General features: G+C 39.6%; 2 protein-coding genes across 7 annotated transcripts in view; one reads left to right on the top strand and one right to left on the bottom strand.

Moving 5' to 3' along the window:
• The first annotated feature begins 436 nt into the window (after positions 1-436).
• tnnt2b (troponin T type 2b (cardiac)) lies at positions 437-9637 on the top strand. 6 transcript variants are annotated; one of them, XM_032513580.1, is made up of 14 exons: positions 437-532; positions 677-721; positions 836-843; positions 1101-1112; positions 3280-3303; positions 3448-3469; positions 3577-3640; positions 3754-3870; positions 4533-4610; positions 4836-4937; positions 5037-5143; positions 5230-5320; positions 6185-6225; positions 9377-9637. In XM_032513580.1, exons 2-14 carry the CDS (start codon positions 693-695, stop codon positions 9414-9416), a joined length of 735 nt encoding a protein of 244 aa, XP_032369471.1. In that variant the 5' UTR covers positions 437-532; positions 677-692; the 3' UTR covers positions 9417-9637. The 6 variants fall into 6 exon arrangements, with proteins under 6 accessions (XP_032369471.1, XP_032369473.1, XP_032369474.1 ...); XM_032513578.1 differs by lacking the exon at positions 437-532 and adding an exon at positions 2204-2347 and having other exon boundaries at positions 584-721; XM_032513582.1 differs by lacking the exon at positions 1101-1112 and having other exon boundaries at positions 438-532.
• Positions 9638-10247: 610 nt separating this feature from the next.
• LOC116687880 (plakophilin-1-like) overlaps positions 10248-21473 on the bottom strand; it is a 12386-nt gene continuing 1160 nt past the window's right edge. The window contains 12 exon segments of the mRNA XM_032513573.1: positions 10248-12095; positions 12444-12528; positions 12705-12891; positions 13101-13254; positions 13466-13636; positions 14061-14237; positions 15579-15696; positions 17747-17915; positions 18285-18492; positions 18790-18931; positions 19065-19489; positions 20622-20710. Coding sequence (XP_032369464.1) covers positions 12021-12095; positions 12444-12528; positions 12705-12891; positions 13101-13254; positions 13466-13636; positions 14061-14237; positions 15579-15696; positions 17747-17915; positions 18285-18492; positions 18790-18931; positions 19065-19489; positions 20622-20710 — 2000 coding nt within the window. The 3' untranslated portion in view covers positions 10248-12020.

Genomic DNA, 21473 nt, shown 5'->3' with positions numbered 1-21473 from the left:
TGCTATGGGAATAATGTTCTATCAGATGAACGCATAGCACATCCAGTTTAGGGAATACATCATAGCTATTATATGATGCTGTTGTGTGATCGATGTGGTATTGATCTGTATAAAATAAGTAAATAATGTGTTTCTTTGCTCATAAATCAAAGGAGCTTTGTGTATTTCTTTGTGTATTTGTCTGTGAAGAGGAGGTTTACAAAGATTAAATCTAACCTCCCGCTTGTCTGCCAGACCTGAACAACTACTGAAACCTTTTAAGAGCAATAATCCTGTGCTGCTCAGTCTAGGTTTTGCCATGTAAAAATAGACAATGCTAGTCCATGGAGAATGCATGTTTTTTTGTTTTTTTTTCGGGCTAGTTAATACCTTCTGCCATCTGTTTGAAGGTATGTGCCTACCCATTGTGGACATGGTAAGTTTGCCACCATGTGACCCACTACTGGGTTTAAAAGCTTATGGCCCAAAAGGGAAGGGCACAGTATACAATTCCCCATTGAGCCGAGTCAGAAGTACACGTCGAACTATCTGGGTAAGTCTGTCTGCTCTCTCCTTATGTGTTTTTAAACAGTGAATGGAGACGCGTGGGTGCTATTTGGCATTATTATATCAACTCAGGCTGTTGTTGGTGCAGTATCACTCACTATCCACCTTTGAATTGGACTTACTTGTGCAGGTGCTGCATCCTAAACATGTCGGACACAGAAGATGTCCCGTGCGAGTGAGTAAAAGGATAATTTCTGTAGAATAGAGAGCAATGGTAACAAAGTGATGCCAGCACAGATGGATTCAATTGTAACAACAATATTTTTGATGGGATTTTTTCTTCTTTCAGGGGACAAGGTAAGTCACTTTGTCTGTTCGAGACGAGTCTCCACACTTTGCACTTGAGGTTCATAGGCTGCAGATTCAGACCGCTGCTTGTTCTCAGTAAAACATTCTGACCGGCTAGATGCTGCACAGCCTCTTCACGTCAACAATAAGCACGACTATTGTGATTATGCTGCATGTATATGTATCAGAATGTTAAATTTACTTGTGAAGTCCATTGCCATTGCTGACCTCTGCTCTTTACCTCTCTTTGTGTGTACGGCGTGAAGGGGACGAGAATGGTATGTAATCTAACTCAAAACAAAAAGAAATCTATAAAATAATATTCATACTAAAGACTTTAACAAACATGCTGGTTGTATGTTTTCTGCTACATTGTTACCGGCTTTACACACTTGATCTTTGCATTTAAAGTTTGTTATCACACTGCGTCTGCTAAGCTGGTGGCTTCAGCGTACAGCAGGCTGTATTTTTGGCGTGTTTGTGCCACTGTGGTAGAAGCAGCTGCTGTCCGTGAGATTTTCTGCCATATTGACCTCTGTCCTCTGAGTAAGTCCTCTCTGTCTGAGGCTGGAGACAGTTTACCTTGGATAAACATCCCAGTGGGTCTGTCCTTTCAATTCAACGGGTCGCCATCAAAGAGATAAAGGGTCATACCTCTATTTCTGTCTCCTCTGTGAGGCTGTCCATGGCGGGCCACTGTGCAGCCGAGCTATCTCACACTCCCCCTCTATGTGGAGTAGAGTCGCTGTTACAGAGCCTGTAGGTCAGCTTGTCTTCTCAATAGAGGACCTTGGGGACAGCCATGAGGGACAGCCAGCGACACTAAATGCAGGTTGGCTTACCTTCTTTGCAGTGGAAAGAGGTTGAGTTACCTAATGGGCCTCTGACTAAAGGCCCAGGGTCACTTTTTCCCACAGAGGCCCAATGTGCCGAGAACTGTTGGGAACAAAAACCAGAGCACTTTAACTACTTTGAAAATAGTCATAGACTAAATGTAATTGTGGGAAAGCTGCCGGCAATGATTTCCCAAATAATATCCAAATTCTATCATTAAGTTGGATATTTGAAAGTCTTTGTCTGCGCAGTTTAATTTAAAAAAAGGAATATTTAAATGTAAGTGTCATTTAATATTTCCATAACCAGTAAGTGCATATTTAGGGAATCAGTAGATCCCCTGACTGAAGACTCAAATGCAATGACAGGTTGTAGAACACAATATAAGAAAATGCTGTGTTTTTCACTTAAAATATTGTCCAGGTTTTGAAGGCCCCGTCAAAAATACAGATATATGTTGCAGAAAGGATTTATATCTGAATGCTGTATGCGATTTTCCCATTGCTTGCAAACTCTACATGCTTGCTTTGCACAGAAGAGGAGGAGGAGATGGTGGAGGAAGAGGTAGAAGAGGAGGAGGAGGAGGTAGCAGAGGAGGAGGTAGCAGAGGAGAAGGTGGAGGAGGAGGAGGTAGCAGAGGAGGTGGAGGGAGAAGAAGCGGTGGAGGAGGAGATAGAAGGTGGTATCGCTTATGCTAACATCTGTTTGCATGCCAGCTATAAATAAATATGGCTTAATTCTTAACGCACTGCTGACAACCATGTAGCCTGATGACACTACACGTGTTAAAAGAATATATTGTCACTGTCATAGAAAAAACACGTTTCTCCAAAACCAGCCAACAACTGATCACATGATCACACAGGAGATTCATGATGTTGCTGGACAGTGATTACATGTAAGCCTGGGAGTATGATGCAATGCTATCTCTAAGACAATTACTTTACCTGTATACCTCCCGAAAATACGGTTATAGTTGAAATGTCCATTTTGAGCTGTGCAGTGCACCTACATTTAAATCTGAAATCATGTAGCTGCACAATAACTGCCTTTCTTTGTGTCTTGTGTTATGTTCTTATGGACAGGTTTACTCTGCCTGTTTTTGACCGGGGTGTAGACAACACATGAGTCATCTGTGATGATAATCTAAAGCCTCTAAACTCTCAGAGAGAAAACACGTCTGCATTCTCTGGCTGAGTCCATCAGCAATGACAGGAGATGGTCAGATATGTCGCCTCGGTCAACTGCTATGTGACTGTGGTCTTTCCAAGTCAACGTGTCGTCAACTATGACACTGATGTATTTGTTTACGCCCTGCGCAGAAAGGCTTAGAAAAAAAGACCTTATTTTTATTAAGAACGCATATTTTCCTCATTTTTTATATCAAAGTATACTCAAAACAAGATATTGGCTGACCACAATCACTTGAATCCACATTAAAACACATTACTATGACCATTTTCAAAAACCTTAGTGAGAATCACCTGTGACCCTGTTCATCAGTGTCATATTTATCTATCTATGTATAGTTTATCTACATGTCTGTGTAAAGTCTGCTTTTACAACTTCACTTCATGTTGACTCTGCACTGACACTGTCATAATTCAACAGATTCTGCAGGGGAAAGTGAAGGAGGTATGGACAGGTTGTGTAGGAAGTATAAAAGGTCGTGTGTGTGCGACAGAGGGATAAATGTTGCTCTGTGGGGGTTTTCATGCACAAAGTGTTTCCTCTTAAAGTAAAAATCTTACTTTCCTTTCCTTTTTTATTGCTATGCAGAAGAGGCAAAACGCAAGTTAAAGTAAGAAACAAAATTAAATACATATCCTTAATTGAAATTGAAACACAATTCTTTTGTAAGAAACATTAAAATGAAATGATAACAATTGTTTCCATCCTCCCCCGTAGGCCTGGTTTTATGCTCGGCTTGGCACCCATCAAAATCCCAGATGGAGAAAAAGTGGACTTTGATGTGAGTTCATCTCAGGACTGGTCACAGTTAAGAGCTGGGGCCTGGGGGGTGGGGGGTGAGGGTTGGGGGGTTGTTGGAGGAGCTCACATTTCGACTTCTTGCTATGGTTTCAGGACATCCATCGGAAACGAATGGAGAAGGACCTGACTGAGCTGCACACTCTGATTGACGCTCACTTTGAGAAGCGTAAGAAGGAGGAAGAGGAGCTTCTCAGCCTCACAGATCGCATTGTATGTTCGCATCGCACTCTTCTTCTGCAATAGAACACGTTAAGTCACCCATCTCTGTAGCGTGGGGATGCACCGATCTGATGCTGATATCAGGTTTCAGTCAGATACTGACTGATATCTGCACACACATAGCTGATCTATTTAATTAAATTCTATGTTCATATACTATAAACTACTGACTACGGGTCAAAAGTTTTATGCAATATCTACATTGCCCATTATTAGCAACCATTCATCCGATGTTCCAAAGGCACATTCTGTTTATTAATCTGATAAAAGCAAACTGAGAAAACATTAGAGAAGCCTTTTTTGCAATTATGTCAGCACATAATATAATCTGAAAACTTCTGCCCTGGTTAAAAAAACAATATAACCGATCTCAGCTGGTATTCTGACTACAATGGAGTGCAATGAAAATTTTTTAGGTGACCCCAAACCTTTGACCGGTAGTGTACATTATATACATTATATATAAGTTTTGACCAATTTCTTGCTACAAAACAAGTTAAGATTAAGATTCTTTACAAAGTTGCTGGTGCATGATTTATCTGGACTCAAAACATCTGCTTGGTGCAGCCCTAATAAGGTGTTCTCTTTTAGTTACATTTTGAGTTTACAGGATTTGTTTTGGTCTGTTAAATGTATTTTCTTTCCTACTTCAGGAGACACGCAGGTCAGAGAGAGCAGAGCAGATGAAGATAAGAGCCGAGAGAGAAAAAGAACGGCAAAACAAACAAGCCGTATGTATACAAAGACAAGTAACACTCACAGAACTAGATAGACGAGCTTTCTAATACCTGCAAGAAGCTGCGAGCCTTAGAAACCTTTTAGAGAATGGCTTTTAAACACTGTGTCATTTAGTTGTAGGCCACTACCCCAGGTCAACCCCACCTATTACTCATTCTTAAATTCAATCAAACCAACATCAGACAATGTCACTCATCAAATGTAGTCTACCATGACAGGAAGAAAAAGCGAGAAAGGAAGGGGAAGAGGCGAAGAAGAAAGCAGACGATGACGCGAGGAAGAAGCTGATTCTGTCCAACTTGAGTTTCACTGGATACAAGGTGAAGATTTCCTATATCTTTAAAAATGTCATAAACAAGCTAGAGGCGAACATCCTGTGCATATAATACACACATTGTCACATTCCTCGTCCTGACCAGACACAACCTGGGGCAAAAAAGCAAACGGAAAGGGAAAAGAAAAAGATGATCCTAAACGACCGGCGCAAAGAGTTAAACATTGATCACATGAAAGAGGACAAACTCAGGTAAAAGAAAACACTCTCTCGTCTCAGTTCATTCCACATAGGCCTACTTTCCACGATCAATCACTTTCTTGTCTACACCGACGCAGGGAAAAAGCCAAGGAACTGTGGGAATGGATACGCCAGCTGGAGGCCGAGAAATTTGAACTTCAGCATAAGCACAATAAGCAAAAGTATGAGGTACGATATCAGATACCAACTCTTGTCTAATCCTGGGGAAACATAAACAGACCATGACAGAAAAAATGTATGAGAACATTTAATGTGTCTTACACTTGAACAGCACAATGTACCTAACAATTTCTGTGGAAGTGGAACTCAGCCAAAGAACACATGTGTATGAAATGACAACAGATGAAGTAGTAGAAGAAGGGCGGAGTGAGAGGTTTGATGTCTGCAAAAGCAGAGAGCTGTAATAACAGACACAGTTTATTAGAATAGATGTGATATTTCAATTTCAGCCTAGACTAGTTAAGCAAGTGTTGCCTCATTTTTTTCCTCCATCATGATGGGGCTCAGCTACCGAACCCATGTATGTGGAATGTCACACTTAGTTATTAACATGTAAAAGGAAAAAGTTGATTTAGCTACAGCTAACGCTAGCCGGGGCTATCACAACAGCTAACTTAAACTTAACCCTCATGTTGTCCTCGGGTCAAATTGACCCGTTTTCAGTCAATTCTTTTTATTTTTTTTTCACAAAAAAATGGGCGCTGAATATGTCAATGTTAAAAATATCCAAAAACTTTGGAAAAAAACACCAAAAACATAAAAGAAAAGCACCCACAACATTGAAACAGTGACACAAATGTGGGATGAAGCGATAATAATGTTGAAAAAAATCATGGTTTTCATGGTTGACGGGAAGACAACACAAGGGTTAAGCAATTGAGAATGCCAGCAGATTTCACACTTTATGTGCTATTTTTTAGGGCACATGTCATTGGCATAACCCACTTAAAACAAATGTAAAAAGAATTAATGTCCAATTACTGTTTGGGATCCAGTAGATGTCAATAAACAGTTAATCATATCTCTGCACAGGTCACCGTGCTGAGAAACCGGGTCAGTGATCATCAAAAAGTGTAAGTCTATTGTGTTATGAGTGTTCACATTAGGGTGCACATATGTACAGTGGTGTACAGTGGAGATTGGCATAGGACACTTTCCATAAAATCATCTCTCAATGCAAAACCAGCTATTAGGATAACTGAAATAAAACCATGTCTATCTCTGTGCATGGTGAAGGGTACGTGATGATATGGGACTATTTTAATTCCAAAGGCCTGATCCATGATATAACTGGCCTTTAATATTTTTTTTATTTTATTATACTTTATTAATCCCACAGGGGGAAACTACACTTTTCACTCTGTTGTTATTACACACATTACACACAGGCCTGAATTACAGACATTCTCAGGACCTACACATGCACTAATGGAGAGATGTCAGAGTGAGGGGGCTGCCCATGGAAAGGCGCCCCGAGCGGTTGGGGGTTCGGTGCCTTGCTCAAGACCACCTTGGCAGTGCCCAGGAGGGGAACTGGCACCTCTCCAGCTACCAGTCCACCACCATAGTTTGGTCCGTGCGGGGACTTGAACCAGTTACCCTCCTGTTCCCAACCCAACTCCCTATGGGCTGAGCTACTACCACTACTAAAGATCATCCTGCCTCTATGGGAATTTAACATAGGGGTGTGTGTACTTATGCCCCCTGCATTTTAAGGAAGAACATTTATTAATATACAATACATTATTCATTCACAAAGAAAATTTGTTTCCTTAAAAGGTTGTATTTTTCCTTTTTTTTTAATTAAGGCATTAAGATCTATTTACAAAAGATGATTTTTTTATTCCACTTTTTAGTCAATTTAAGCATGGGCATGTAAGCCTATGAGCACCACTGTGAGTGTAAATTGTAATTTCCCAAATAGTATAAATTATTCAAATGAATAAGTATCATTATTTTTATTTAGTGCCTTCTAACAGAACATGGAAGCAAGAAGAAGTGCTTCAGAAAATGAATGCATTTTTGTTATCTCAAGTGGGACATATCATCACGTATAGCCTAAGCAGTATCACCTATTCAACTATTCTTCTCATTGTCGAAAAGTACTGCAGGTACTAGTACTTTAACCCAAGTGATGTAGTAGGCTACAATTTCTAGGTACTTAGCTATACTTTACTTGGGTATTTAAATTGTCTGCTACCTAATACTACTCCACTCATTTCAGAGGAAAATATTGTACTTTTGACATGTATTTGATAACTTTTGTCACTAGTAAGTTTGCAGAACCAGATTAGTAATACAAAACTCAATGGTATATAATACAGTATAGAAAAAGTAACAATACTGTAAGCAATAATCAATAATTCCCAGCTGAGACTCACAAGCCTGCCCTGATGGAAACGTTCACCTGCTGACCTCATCAGGTTTCCACCCCCCGCTTCACCTTCCCTCCAGCTTCTCTTGCTACACTGATCTCCATTAGTTTGAAGCGGCTTCAGTTGCAGCTGTTAGTGCCAGCTGCCCGACAGCAGGACTAAAGTTCCTGAGTACCCAAACAGGACCGGGAAAACCAAAGAGGGCAAGCGCGAGCGGTGTTTTGACAAAAGGGCAAGCTGGGGTATCTGAACAACACATGCACGCACTAAGTCTCGAAGGGATGATGGGGTTGTAATGAAAGTACAACAGCTGAGAGATCTTAACTGCTATTTGATATCATCTGTGTTAATGAAGCTCACAATAAAACAGTGACCGGGTCCTACTGCCATTTAATTCCTGTGGATTCTTCCTCGTGATCCCACATAGGCTGGTCCGCAATGTTGTTATACAAAACTTTAACAAGCCGATATTGGGTTTCCTGCAGAGTAGGATTTTGGCTTTGCAAACCAGTAATACTGTCTCTGATCATTTCAAACAAGTATCGCTTTGCAATTAGTATTTTTATGCCATTCAATTTCAGAAATTTTATTTCGACAAATCGTGAAAACATAATGTGTTACAGTTTTCCGTAAGATGTATAACCGTATATATTCATAGGGAAGCTGCAGGGGTCAGGTATTTCCGTGGCAACGGCAGATAAAGATAGCAGCGGACTATTGGGTAGCAAATCCTTTTCCAACAGCAGACAGCTATGAAGAGCTCTCAGTGAAGGCCAACAGAAGCTTTTGGTAGAACAGTGGTTCCCAATATGGGGGTCGGGACCCCTGGGAGGTGTCCCAACACAAGCACAAAATCCTGTTCATTTCTTCTCTAATCTTTGCTATTTTCTTTTTGAAATTTGGCATAATTTCGGCATTTTGTGCCACTCAAATTATTCAAATGAAATACACTTATGACAATTGTCATCTGGTAAAAGGAAAATCCCTCTTTGATTGAGCTTTTCACAACTTTTTGACATGCACCCTGTCATGAGGGATACAAGCAGACATTGCTTTGTGGTAATAGATTTGGGTTCTGTAGAGAACCGAACCCCATGAGGATGAGACTTTACATTGACCTGATGGGATTGTAAAAAAAAGAAAACTGTTTTAGGATGCCTTATTGACCCTTATATTGTCCTTGGGTCAAATTTGACCCGTTTTCAGCTTCTTCTTCTTCTTTTTTTGGCACAAAAAATGGGCCGTCTAAATAAGCACTGAAAATATCAACAATAAAAATGTAAAAAAAACTTTGGCAAAAACTTTTTAAAAAGCACCCACAACATTGAAAAGGTGACAAATGTAGGAAAAAGCGATAATGTTGGAAAAAAAGTGACCAAACGTTTGACTGGAAGACAACACAAGGGTTAAAGAAATTCTGGTCTGCAGTTGTTCCATGTAAGTGCGAGACAACATTGAATGGCCAGATTCTAAACTATGAGCAGAAATTGCTGCAAATAAAAAGGTTAATGACAATAAATCCAAATGTTAAGACCATTAAGAGAAGTTTGCGGTCTCATGCGTCGGTGAGCCGATGTCTGACATCTCCTTTCCGTGACAAGGATTTCCCTAAAACAATTTAAATTTCAAATGCAGCTGCAGAGAGTGACTTCTTTGCATCAGAAGAACAAATTGAATTTCTGAAGTTCATTGGAATCAAAAGATCAGTTTGAACTTGCGACACAGCTCACATTTTTGAGTGGAACACATAAATGCATTTTCCATGGGAAGCTAATATGCGGGGTTAAATTTGAAATACAGGTTAGATCTCTGTGTGACGGACCTTCGCTGACTTTCACTTTATTCTCAGTTCAAAGGGTAGCAGAAGCAAGCGTGGCCTGAGGAAGTAACACCCGACGACACCCTGAGGGAAACTGGCAACACCTGACATGTATTGCGAGTAACATAAACCGCATTAACAATGTAAAAAAATAACAAAATGACAAGATTGTTAACTCTAAATCTATGTCCTAGCACTAAACCCGTCATTTTGAGAGTACTATAAGTGAAAGTTGAGAATAATTACTTGGTTCTTGTGTGTACTTGTTTTGTCGTCGTAATGAATAAAAAACATTATGTAACATACCAGAAATAACAAGTCTTTCTTTGAAGTCTTTGGATCCTTCACTTGTGGGAACTTTTAGATGAGCAGTATCTTGGAGGTCATTTTAAAAAAAACCACACCTTGCATAATAAGGTGAAATTGTCTTTGAAGAATTCAGGCAGTCTCAATGTGAGCTCGCAGTGTTACCGGTCCTCTATAAATATAACACATATGAGCACATAAATCTGTCAGTGCAAAATGAATGGCCTCGTAAATCTAAGTATCAAACATGACCCTAGAATGCCGTCTTGGCTGTTGGGTGGATTACGTGGTATGAACAGGGGAGGACCAAAGTTGAAATCTGGGAAACAATCCCATAATGCACCGAGTGCGACATAACAACAGCTGCAGCGTCTGGCTCTAAGAGCTAGTTCTTAAGCCTCAGAAAATAAATGGTAAGGGAGGAGTAAAGAGATTTTGGAACCTGCCCAAAAGCTTTTCAAACCCTGCAGCCAAAAAACCTTGACGGGCGTGGCAAGACATGAGCGAGGCTTAAGGAAACTCTTTATGCCGCACCAGTGACAAATGATAATGGACTCACCTTCCTACATTTAGTGACACATTTACAGCTGAAGGAGTAGATCTCTGCAAGCTTTATTTATTCCACTTTTTGGGACAATACAAATATTTCAGGATCACACACACATACATATGAAATGGATACACACCACCAACAGAAGCTGTCTTTACTTAACGTAAACACACAAAGACGGTGTTACTGTTTGTATAAAAATGTATGAACACCAACAACAGAATTTTTTTTTTGTAATGTATTGTAATGTGGAATTGTGTTGCGTCATGATATCAAAAACAGCAATCTCAGTGAATTATAAAATCGTATTCCCTTATGGGCCAGTTGTTCAAAGGTAAGCTGATCGGATTGGATCAAATCTTGAAAATGGGTTGTTCAAAAGGGAAAGAAGGAATCTGAACTCAGATTAGATCCCGGAATCCAATCCTAGTTTTAATCTGGATCAAATCTTCTGGATTTGGATAACTTTGATCCCAAAAAAAAAAAAAAATCAGGATTATCCTGATCCCAACAGGGCGTAGGATTTCAAGGTGGATTCCAGGAAGAAAATATAGTGAAACTTTAAAATTGGTCAAATAATACAGTTGTATCATTTAGTGTTAATACTTTTATTTATATTTTTCTCTTGACTTGTGTAACCGTTGTAACAATGATAAAGTAGATAAAGTAGACATAGGCTACCAATTACTCAGTATAGTAAAGAAAAAAGAAAAGAAAAATGATCTTGTCCCCATGAAACAATCCCCCAAACAGATTTCAATAACAAACAAAAATAATATATTACATTGTTGTCGTTCATCACCGTATATTAATTTCAAAGAAACAATCATCAGAGATGAGCCTGTCAAACATTATTTCTGTTCTCTCCTCCTCAGATGAAGAAGAACCCTGAACATTCTTTATTTTGTTAACTACTGGACTTTTAGCCTTTTTTTATTTAATACATTTTCAAAATATCCACAATGTATTTGTTAATGTATATTTGTTTTGTATTTGTTGTGGCTCAGATGAGGGGTTATAAAAGAAATTGTGAATGGAAATGGATGTTTATGTTATTTTTGTGCTTTGTCTCAAAATATGAAACCCTTCCAGTGACCCCATGCTGGCTCCTCTACCTGTTCTTTACAAAGCTGGTAGCCCACATTATGATATGTTGTCCTATTTACAGCACTGCTAATCCAGATTTGGTAATCTTGAAAACTGTATCTGGATCCGGGTGATCTTTGAAAAGCGGGCATAAAAGTAAAACAGATTACCTGATCCTGAATAGCAAATAAAATGGGATTTACTAATCCCAATCATTTTGATGCAGATTAAATGTTTTGAACAACTGGCCCCAAAACTGTGTATCTGGATCAGGGTGATCCAGTCCAATGTGGCTTTGAAAAACCGGCATAAAAGTAAGACGGATTACCTGATTCTGAATAGCAAAAAAAATAAATGGGATTTCCAAATCTGGATAATTTTGACCCAGATTAAATGTTTTGAACAACTGACCCTATGTTATTATCTGCTGAAGCAAACTCATGGTAGAAGATTGCAGACATTCAAAAAATAAAAATGAAAGCAGTTAAGACTAGAAAAGCAAACAATGGCAGTCTGGTTGCCAACATGACACATCTTGCGCTTCAACTTGTTTCCCTACAAAAGGAAAAGTAACCTGCATTTACAGGGAAACACGATGTGGATACACATATTAAGACACTTTGTAAGTCTTTGTGGAATGAGTAAGGATGTTGCTCAGCCAGATGTGCAGAGGACTTGCGGGTGAGTAACTCTGGGGAGTTACTTTCAGAGATCCATTTTAAGTTAGTCAAGTTAATCAACAACTTGAACCGACTTGTGTGCTGCCGTGGTGATGTCGTTCACAAAAGAGGACTTGCTCATCCCTTGCTGCAGGACAAATAGTGAACAATAAATCATTGTGCCACCTCAGTAACCACACTAGACTGACAGTAAGTGACACATTGATTTCTTGAGTTGAAATGTGTGTTATAATGCATGATGTTAGTGTGCTGTTGTACATGTGCGAACACAGTCCTGCCACTGTTCCCTTGAACCTGAGCTACTAGATTCCTCAGCCGTATCACTTTCTTTCTCCGGCCTGATCCTAACCCTTTCTAACCCTGTTCCTCAGAAATACCCGAGAAAGGTGTGGACACTGAAGTTGAAGGTAGAAAATTGACAAGACACACCCAAACCCCAACAGATCTTGACAGACAAGGTTAAGCCTCTACTCACCTTTTTTAGGAAGCTTTGTAAATCTTTGTCTGACCACAGGTTGTAGAGAAGCAGGGCTGCAGATTTGCTGGATTTGGGGAAATATCTTAATAGGAGGGAAAACAAAATATCAGTTTGGACTTGTGGAAATCTGACTTGCATGCAAAACGTAATCCCAGGTGAGTCATAGGTATTCCCCATTATCTCGAATGATTTTATCAATTCTAATACATCCATGTACACAGGCAGGCACATTGTCTTCTTGCTCATATGGAACCTTACCCGTTTTGGCTGAGATCTTTCAGTGAGCTAACCAGCTTGTTGTTTAAATGCTGCTTGCCCATCTCAGGTTCCTTCATAAACAGGCAGTTGGAGGTCCGACAAGCCATGGCCAGTGTGTCATCAGACTCATTTCCTCCCTTAGTGCCTGCGCTGAGGATGCCTAGCAGCTCTGGGAGGGCTTTACGAGCTTTAGTAACAAGGCAAACAAAACCCACAGGCTATTAACACAAGCACACGCTTGTAAAAGCGCAAATGATTGATCAGGATAACGCATGTCAAGGAACTTACTCAAATCTGACATCTACTCTGAAGCCATAAGTCATGTAGATTCTAAGGAGTATTATGCTTAATCATATTAATGTTTGAAAAGCATACTACATTGCAACTGTGTCTTACCTATGGCATTGTGCAGGTTTGGGTTCTTGGCCAGGTTTCCCACCAAAGCCACTGTGTTCTTCTGCATGGTAACTTTATTAGATTTTAAAAGGGGACTGATAACTTGCAAGCCATTCAGTTTTTGCACAATGGTCTGGCTCATCACACTGGAGACCTGTAAATACAGAAAACGATACAAACTAAGAAACCATCAGTTATCAATATCAAAACATGTTTAAATAAAGTTGACCTGCAGGATTTACTGGTAGATAAAATATTTATAATGGTCATTTTAAAGTTATCCAAACCAGTGTGCAAATAGAAATCAATTGTATTATTGTTTGGTCCTGGTCAGTGTGTAACAACATAACACGTTTTTTTCTTACAACGCCTTCATTTGTGGTGAGGTTCTGCAGGGCTCCACAACAGGCTTCCTGTGTTTCTTCTCGCTGGCTGGTGCCAAGCAAAGAAAGGTAACTCTGCAGGGTTTGGGAGTGGATCAGCCAACCGGCCCCGTTAGGTTGTGGATCCTCCACGACCGGGAAGTCAAAGTGAGGCTGAACAAAAAAAAAAAGGGAACCATTGTTGTCAACGTGTGGCTGTTACAGCATTTCAGAATTTATCCGTAGAATTTTTTGGAAATTATTCAAGAAAACATAAGACGACTCAAAATAATTTCCAAACACACTGTGTCATGTAATAGATAAAACATGCAATCCTATTGACGTGTTATACCTTGTGTACATTTAAATTACCGGTATAGCGGACATAATGGCGGTACCATCAATGAACAAGTTATACTGAGGAATAGGAAAAATGACGACACACACACTGTTAGATACTGTCTAGACGAACTAATATGCCCTTGCAGGAAGTGTCAACAAGTATTTCTGATGTGCTGTCATAATAAAAAGTAACCCTTTAGCCCTGCTCTACATCAGTATAAATGTTTTCCTCTGCTGTGCACCTTCCTTGTCTCACCTCGTGTTCTGATGTTTTGCTTTGGGGACTGAAGCAGCCGATGGGGCCGGTGTCACCCTGAATGTGGTCCTTGTTGACAGTCTTGGCCAACGCTGTGATCCTGCTGAATAGCGCCGGAGCCTCGGCCTCCAGCTGGAACGTCAGGTTGTGCAGGATGCACACGCAGTTTTGTACAGACTGTTTCAACGCGTAGAGCAATACACGACATACAGTAAGTGTGCATGTAAGACTCAGACACAGAAATTGTGACAACAGTGCTAATGCTCAATAACCCTCAATTTCTTATGAAATCTTATACAGGTGTTGCTGTTAATTTGTCCCTTCCCTGTAAATTAAATTGCTGTAAATAGTTGCTGAAAATCAAGTGTCACAGGCTATTGTGCATTGAGATATTTAGCCAATTATTAAGCTGTCATACAGAAATAAGTTAGGTTAAATGGCAAACATATTTAACTGCCTGTAGAGCACTGCCACTGCTGCAAGAAATTGATGATTACACAAATTAGGCAAATAGATAATAGGTCAATATTATTATATTGTGCTCATTTTTGAAGTTATTTTGCTATTTTACGTTTACATGTTTTAATGTTAAAAAATACAACACATTTTTCACACAGTGTCTATCTGAATATACTTGTATTGTTTGAGACGCTCCATTTTAGCGCCTGTCTCTTTAAGTCCCCCTCCTAAAAAAGATAGAGTTTGCTCTGATTGATCAACAACGGTCCTCATTTGCGCTCTCAGCGTCTCTGTACCGCAATTGCAGCCGGGGAATGACCGGAATGGCACTAACTACCAATATACAGTATAGTATAGTTGTGACATCATAACTGTACGGATGGCCCGGCGGCTTGTTTAATGGGCACTGCTTCTGAATACGGGCTGTGTGCCTTTCTCTGTAGATTGAATGTTTTGATTCTTTCACAGTATTTATATAGCACCTTATCCTGCTTTATTATTTGAAAAAAGACACTATTTTCCATATACAGGTCCTTTAAATACTGGAGCAAAATAACAATACAATTTGTTGCATTAAATCATTTTGTTGTGTCAAACAAAAGTGGTTATCCCGCTAGAAAAGTCTTACTAATGCCCCGTAATCACAGCATTTAAATAATCCACAATACAAAACACATTACACATTACATTACATGACATTACTAGCTTGTCTATATGTAGGTTACTGTTCAAAGCATTGGTCTGTATACATGAGTTTATAAAGGCAACACTTTATAGTACATCCTTTTCTGTGCAGCTGATCACATTATGACTCAGCTGTCCCTTTACAGTAGTTGCAGTAGAAGGTCTCTTTGCAATCTACAATAGTAGTTGGTCAACTTCAAACTGCAGCTCCTCGCTATAGCGACAGATGTTTTTCATGTTCCCCATGAAGGTGTGACATCCGAGTGAATAAGAAAATTAAATTGGAAAAGGTGCACCCAGACAAAGTCTGTCTGTTAATTCTGCACTCTGTCAGAATTAACAGACATTATTAAAAGAACATAGTGTCTCCCTTACCTTATCATCTGGGTTTCCTGCATCCACGCAGTCTTTCACGTAGCTGACCAAAGAGTCGACCAAACCGCGACATTTTCTCATCGTCTGTCTGTTGCTTTGCTTTGTACTGCTAAGGTTTCTGTTGAAAAAGAAAGGCAAGATGTTACACGATGTTTCGACGAATTAAAGAGTATACACAGACTTGAAAAAGGATTTGGGGATTTGGATTAACTTGTGCATGCTTTTGTCTTCAGTAGACTCCTGTAACGGTGTCTTTACAGGTCTCTATAAAAACATCCATTGGACAGCTGCAGCTGATTCAGAACACTGTCCTCACTAAGGCCAAGAAAGTAGATCACATCACTCCACTTCGGAGGTTTTTAAACTGGCTTCTGGTCCCCAGAGTCAGAACTAAACAGGGAGGGGGAGGGGGGGGGGGGACATCTGGAACAAACTGCCAGAAAACTGCAGTTCCTCTGCAACTCTGTTCTTTTAAATGAAGGCTGAAGACCTTTCTTTTTGATGCTGTAACTTTTATTCTTGTTACTTTTTTGTGTATTTTTAATTGTTTTAATGTTTCATGTAAAGCACTTGGAATTGCCTTGTTGCTGAAATGTGCTGTAGAAATAAAGCTAACCTAAGGACACATAGATATTTTAGGCAAACATATAAATTGTTTTTATGCTGTTATGCTTTTATGTTCCATGCTATGAGTATGGTAGTGTCTTTTAAGTACAGTATGTATTTTTTTTTTTTTTTTTTTTTATTGTTGTTTAGCTTGTTATGGAAACACCTCTTAGCAAAAAAGGGATTGAATTGGCTAATATTAGTTTGACCTGGCCTTAAAAGTAAACAATTGTAATCTTGTTCAGTCAGGTAAATGATTAAAACAGCAGACAAGACAAACAGTCACAGCTTTCCCAGAATGACGGTCAATGTTTTACACATCCAGCCATGTGTTTGCTGATGTAGTAGATATGATTATAATGCTAATATCACCTGTTACTGTGGTTTTTATCGGTGGTGATGTTATACATTAACAATTGTCAAAGCCTCTTCAGAAAGGCCTGTTCGTCTGTGAAGACAGGCTCGTACGGATTTGAAAAGACAATGAAGGGTGAAGTTATGCACAACAAGAAAATGTTTGATATCAATGGATGGCAGATTTATATTTTTAACAGCTGCCAGTATTATGCAAGACATACAAACTCTATACAGATCAACAGTAGCACAAACTAGAGCCTCTGTAATGCTCTTAAAGTTCAACCCACATCTCTGAAGGCAGGACTTTTGTATTAAACTCTATTAGTTTTAATAAGTGTACCTTATAAACTGTTAAATGAGTGTATGTCCTGGACCTATGGCGATGATGTTTAATCTAAAAAAACATTTTTTCACAGAGGTGACTTAATAAACTGTTATTGTGTTGCTCAAAAGGCTGGATTGCTTTTTTGACTTAATAGATTAGACTATATGAACTTTCACTTTATTGTACTATAATTTTTTACGGGTCTCAGTCTATATTATTCATCACAATGGTACAGTAATTTATTAGCTTTTTATCAGAGATAATCTCAGTCATTGCCAGACTCTGAACCTCACGTTCACCCGACTAATGTAAAAACATCAACATGTTGACAATGTGCAAGCTCACTACTATTATTATTATTGTCTTTAGGGCACGTTCACATCATCTGCACCACACTGAAATCCATTTCAAAATTCGGGCTTTTCAAACTTGATAATGGAGCAAACCGACCAGTTTTGTACTGACCTCGGCTTACCACAAATCTTTTCAAATGCACACGAAACTTAATTAATCTCTCCAGGAAATGGCATGATTTAAAGGAAAACATTCCCAAAAGCATGCCAAAGTTATACACAATTCCCTGGTGCATGGTTGTTATTAACAGCTGTTGGAATGTAAGGATGTCATGTATAAATATATAATAATGTGTTTACTGCTGGTTCAGAGTTGCGATACAATACAACTTTATTGTCAGTTTACACTGAAATTTATTTTGCGTTACAGAGCAGCTCACACAGAGTTGACATAAGTTACACAAAGATACTATAAAAGATGAAAACACATCAACAGCTAGGCACAGGCAATAAGATCCATAGCCTTATGAAAGCTGAAGCAAAGACGCTGGCATGTTATCGGGCGCTCAGTTGGAACTGTCGCTTACCTTAGACATCCGGTGGCGTTGAAGAAGACCTCAGGGTCTTGGCAGTTACTGCTGGTCTGCTTAGGACCGGTTGTGTAAGGCACAATCACACGCTCCATAAGGACAGGCAGAGCAGTCTTTAGCAGGTCTGGCTTCAGGCTGTCTTCAGAGGACAGATTCCACAGGAGACCTGGAGAAAAAAATGGAAAAACTCACTTCCTATGGTAAATATATAACACATCATCATCATCATCATCATCACTAATCTATCAGATGTTTTCGTTACAGGAAACCCTGAGTTTTGGCCTGATTTAAAACTTTTTGGGATGTTTGTAATGTTCAGATGCAATCATACATTAATCATTTAACACATTCTGCTCTAAATAAACATCTATCATACAAACAGGAAGGTGATTTTGGCAATACGTTTCAACGGTTTGCAGAATGCCAGCACTCAAGGAACAGCTCAGTGATTGACAGCGGGATTATGTTGTACTACACACAAAAGGTCTGACTTAGGTGTGTGTATAATGTTGCATATTTCAAAGCTAACTGGCACCTGTTAGTTGTTTCTGTGTCTCTACAGAGTCTGTGTCTCTGAGCAGAGCCACGGACTCCGTGGTGCCCCCCGAGCGATGAATCTCCTCCTTGTTATTTTGGTTTTTAAAGGACAGGTTACGGAGGGCAGCCAAGGCCGTCTGGTTGACTTGTAAACTGGAGCTGCGTAGCAGATTCACCAAGGGATGGATCCCGTTCAGCTTCAAAACCTGCGAGACGAGAGCGCTTCAGGAGTTAGCACAGTAATAATTTACCATAATCCCCATGGTTGCCATTTATTCCATACTTATTTTAGGATGACTAGCATGGATTACAATGAGTTAAATTATACTTTGCTCTGATAAATGGCAAAGTGAAAACCTAGGCAGCAGTAAGGCTGCAATACAAACTGGGAAAAGCAAGCCACTGCCAGGTACCAAATAACCCAGGTTCATTTAATGTTGAAGATAGAACCCTTAAGATTTTCTGTCTGTCAACTGCGATATGAAGATAATAAGACAAACCACCTCCTCTTTAGCCTTGTCGCCTATGAAAGTGTTGTGCTGTATGTAGGAAGCGCCGCAGTGCTGATATGTCTCATCATTGTTGGAAAGAAAATGCACAGCCTGCTTCATAGTGATGTCAGGAACTCCACTGTTATCATTTGACCTGCGAGGGCAGAAAGCAATCCAAATGCTACTTTAAAAACACGGAGCGTGCAAGAATCATTTGTACATTGAAACATTTGATTTCATCGTCATCGTTTGAACTTTGGAAAATATGGCATGTGAGACTCACTCACCCAGAATCTCCTTTGCCATTCGGAGCACCCTCGGTAACGGGAGGCTTCGAGAGGGTTTTGGTCACGTCAACTTTGCTGTACACGATCTGGCTGTCTGATTTGGTCTGACTGGTGCCATTCAGAATGGGAGGAGGCTGAAGCTGAGGCTGGGACGCGGTGTTTGTTATAAACTGACTGGTGGCCCGTTCTGTCCTGTAGGTGCCCCTGTTGGAAACGAGTCTCTGCAGAGGAACGGGGTTTTTTGGCATGGTGAGCTGGCGGGCTCCACCAGGCTCGCTACGGCTGGTGTAGGTCTGACAGACGGCCATGGAGCCGACCGGGGCGTAACACCTCTCATACTGATAGGTAGAAGCTCTTGCGTTCCTCTTCATGCCGGATCCCTGTATGTTGTTGACTTGTTGCCGATTGTTTTTCTCAACGCTGAGCTGCAGAGCCAAAGAATACATCAGTTTGCAATTAAGGATCATTGCATCATGCGAAGGCTCATTTCACCAGTGACTAAGCAAGGAGACGGAGTGAGTGACATTAAACTGGCAATGGCAAATCACATCTTGAAAGAAGTATTTTGGTGTGCGGCCCTGCGGTTTGGTTATATGGAGAGCTGTCAGCCTATGGGAGAGGCTGGTGAAGAGGAGACAGAAAGTCTCTGGAAGGATCTGGAAACAGGTTTTTTTGAAGAAAAAAACCCCAGAAAAGTCAACTGGGGACAACAAATCTTTGAGCCAGTTTCTTGTTATTGGTAACAGGCTCCCACAAGATGGTACATACAGTGCCGTACTAAACTGCCAATTCATGCTATCATGTGTGTTTCTTGTGTTATTTCTGCAACAATGACGCATCAAATAGTGGGAAAATTTAGCACTTTCCCTTTGATTTACTGGGAATTACAAGTCAGTCGGTTGCAATGTAGTTCCCCCCTGACGAAATAAATATAGTATACTTTTTAGATTATTTAATGTTTTCACATTTATTGATTTCAAAGTTGCAACAAATAGTCAATTGTGTGATTAGTCAGAAATGTTTTTTTTTTTTTTTACCCGCAACTATTTTAATAGTCGTTTTAGACAACTGCAAGCTCACATGCCAAATATTAGCTTGTTCCAGGTTTTTATATGTGAGGATTTGCTACTTTTCTTTGTCATATATGATAGTAAATTCTTTTTTTGACAGTTGTTCAGACTAAACAAGCAATTTGAAGACACCACCTTGGCCACTATAATGGGCATTTTTCAAAACTTTCAGACACTTTATAGACAAAACAATCGATTAATTAGGGGGAAAAGTTGTGATTAATCAATATTGAACACAGTCAGTTAGTTGCAACCTAATCTAAAAATAAAAAAATGATTTACAGATGTTAAATGAGACCAACCATGTGTAATTTGTGCAGAGTTGGAGAATAAACTCTCTGACACAATATTAAATGGTAGCTAGACGTCCCTGCCTCAGACTCCCATTATTTCCTCTATGACAACACTGTGACGATATAAACAACCAGAAGAGTCACTCCCGCCAGTCAACGGTGTGATAGAAATATAGAGAAGTTCCATAACTTACGGTTTTAGAATTCCCAAAGAAGAGGCTTTCACTAATTCTGCTGGTCGGTGAGATCGGAGCATCTATGAACACGGAGTCACACGTGGGGGCTGAGGAGAAATGTGGAGGGTTATCCATGTGAAACCTTTTCAGTTGCTCTGAGGTTTTCTTTATGCTTAAAGTGATAGTGTCCATGTTGTTTTAAAAGACAAATTCAGGTCCTAAAACAATACAATGTGAACACAAAATGGAAACAGCAGAGGCCCAAAAAGTGGAACCATGAACTAATGAAAGTCTGTATAGATTATTGCTTAATGTACAGGTATTCACAGTTTATTTGTTTTTTACACTCAGAATTACTAATCCCACTGAAAAAATATAAAATACATGCGAGGGCGTTGTAGAAACCTGCGACGGCTTATAAAAAGAAACCACACCCAAAGGACGTACCGAGGGTAACATCTAGACATATAAAATCATATAAATGTAGAATGATCTTAGGAAAAGGTCACACTACAAATCTCATTTTGATAATCAGCATATTCTGTTGTCATTTTTCAATCACTATTCACTATTCATGTGCTCTATTTAGATAGAACCCTATTTGGATAGAAAAACTACATTTGGACATGAAGGACATTAATTATTCTGATTTTATAATTTTTTAGTTGTTTCACTCCAAATTTCATATACAGACAGGTGTTTTAAGAGTCTTCTGGTTTTTCTTTTTCTTTAATAAATTCTTATTTGTTGTCCTTGTAAGTCACTCTGGATCAACATGCTTTGGGGTGAATTAGATTCAGAGATGAATGGGCCAGGGCCGTAGCCAGGATTTTAAAAATTCTGAGGTCATGGAAACTAATTAATCATGAG

The sequence above is a fragment of the Etheostoma spectabile genome, chromosome 4 (assembly GCF_008692095.1).
Source record: "Etheostoma spectabile isolate EspeVRDwgs_2016 chromosome 4, UIUC_Espe_1.0, whole genome shotgun sequence".
NCBI lineage: Eukaryota > Metazoa > Chordata > Actinopteri > Perciformes > Percidae > Etheostoma > Etheostoma spectabile.
Note: the sequence above shows the minus strand (reverse complement) of the source record. Positions and strands in the feature narration are given on the sequence as shown.

What these genes read in the sequence shown, in the direction of transcription:
- tnnt2b (XM_032513578.1), top strand. Translation starts at nt 693, where the DNA reads ATGTCGGACACAGAAGATGTCCCGTGCGA. An exon ending in GAGGCAAAACGCAAGTTAAA is followed by an intron (nt 3,470 to 3,576) that starts GTAAGAAACAAA and finishes CCTCCCCCGTAG; the next exon opens with GCCTGGTTTTATGCTCGGCT. An exon ending in ACAATAAGCAAAAGTATGAG is followed by an intron (nt 5,321 to 6,184) that starts GTACGATATCAG and finishes ATCTCTGCACAG; the next exon opens with GTCACCGTGCTGAGAAACCG.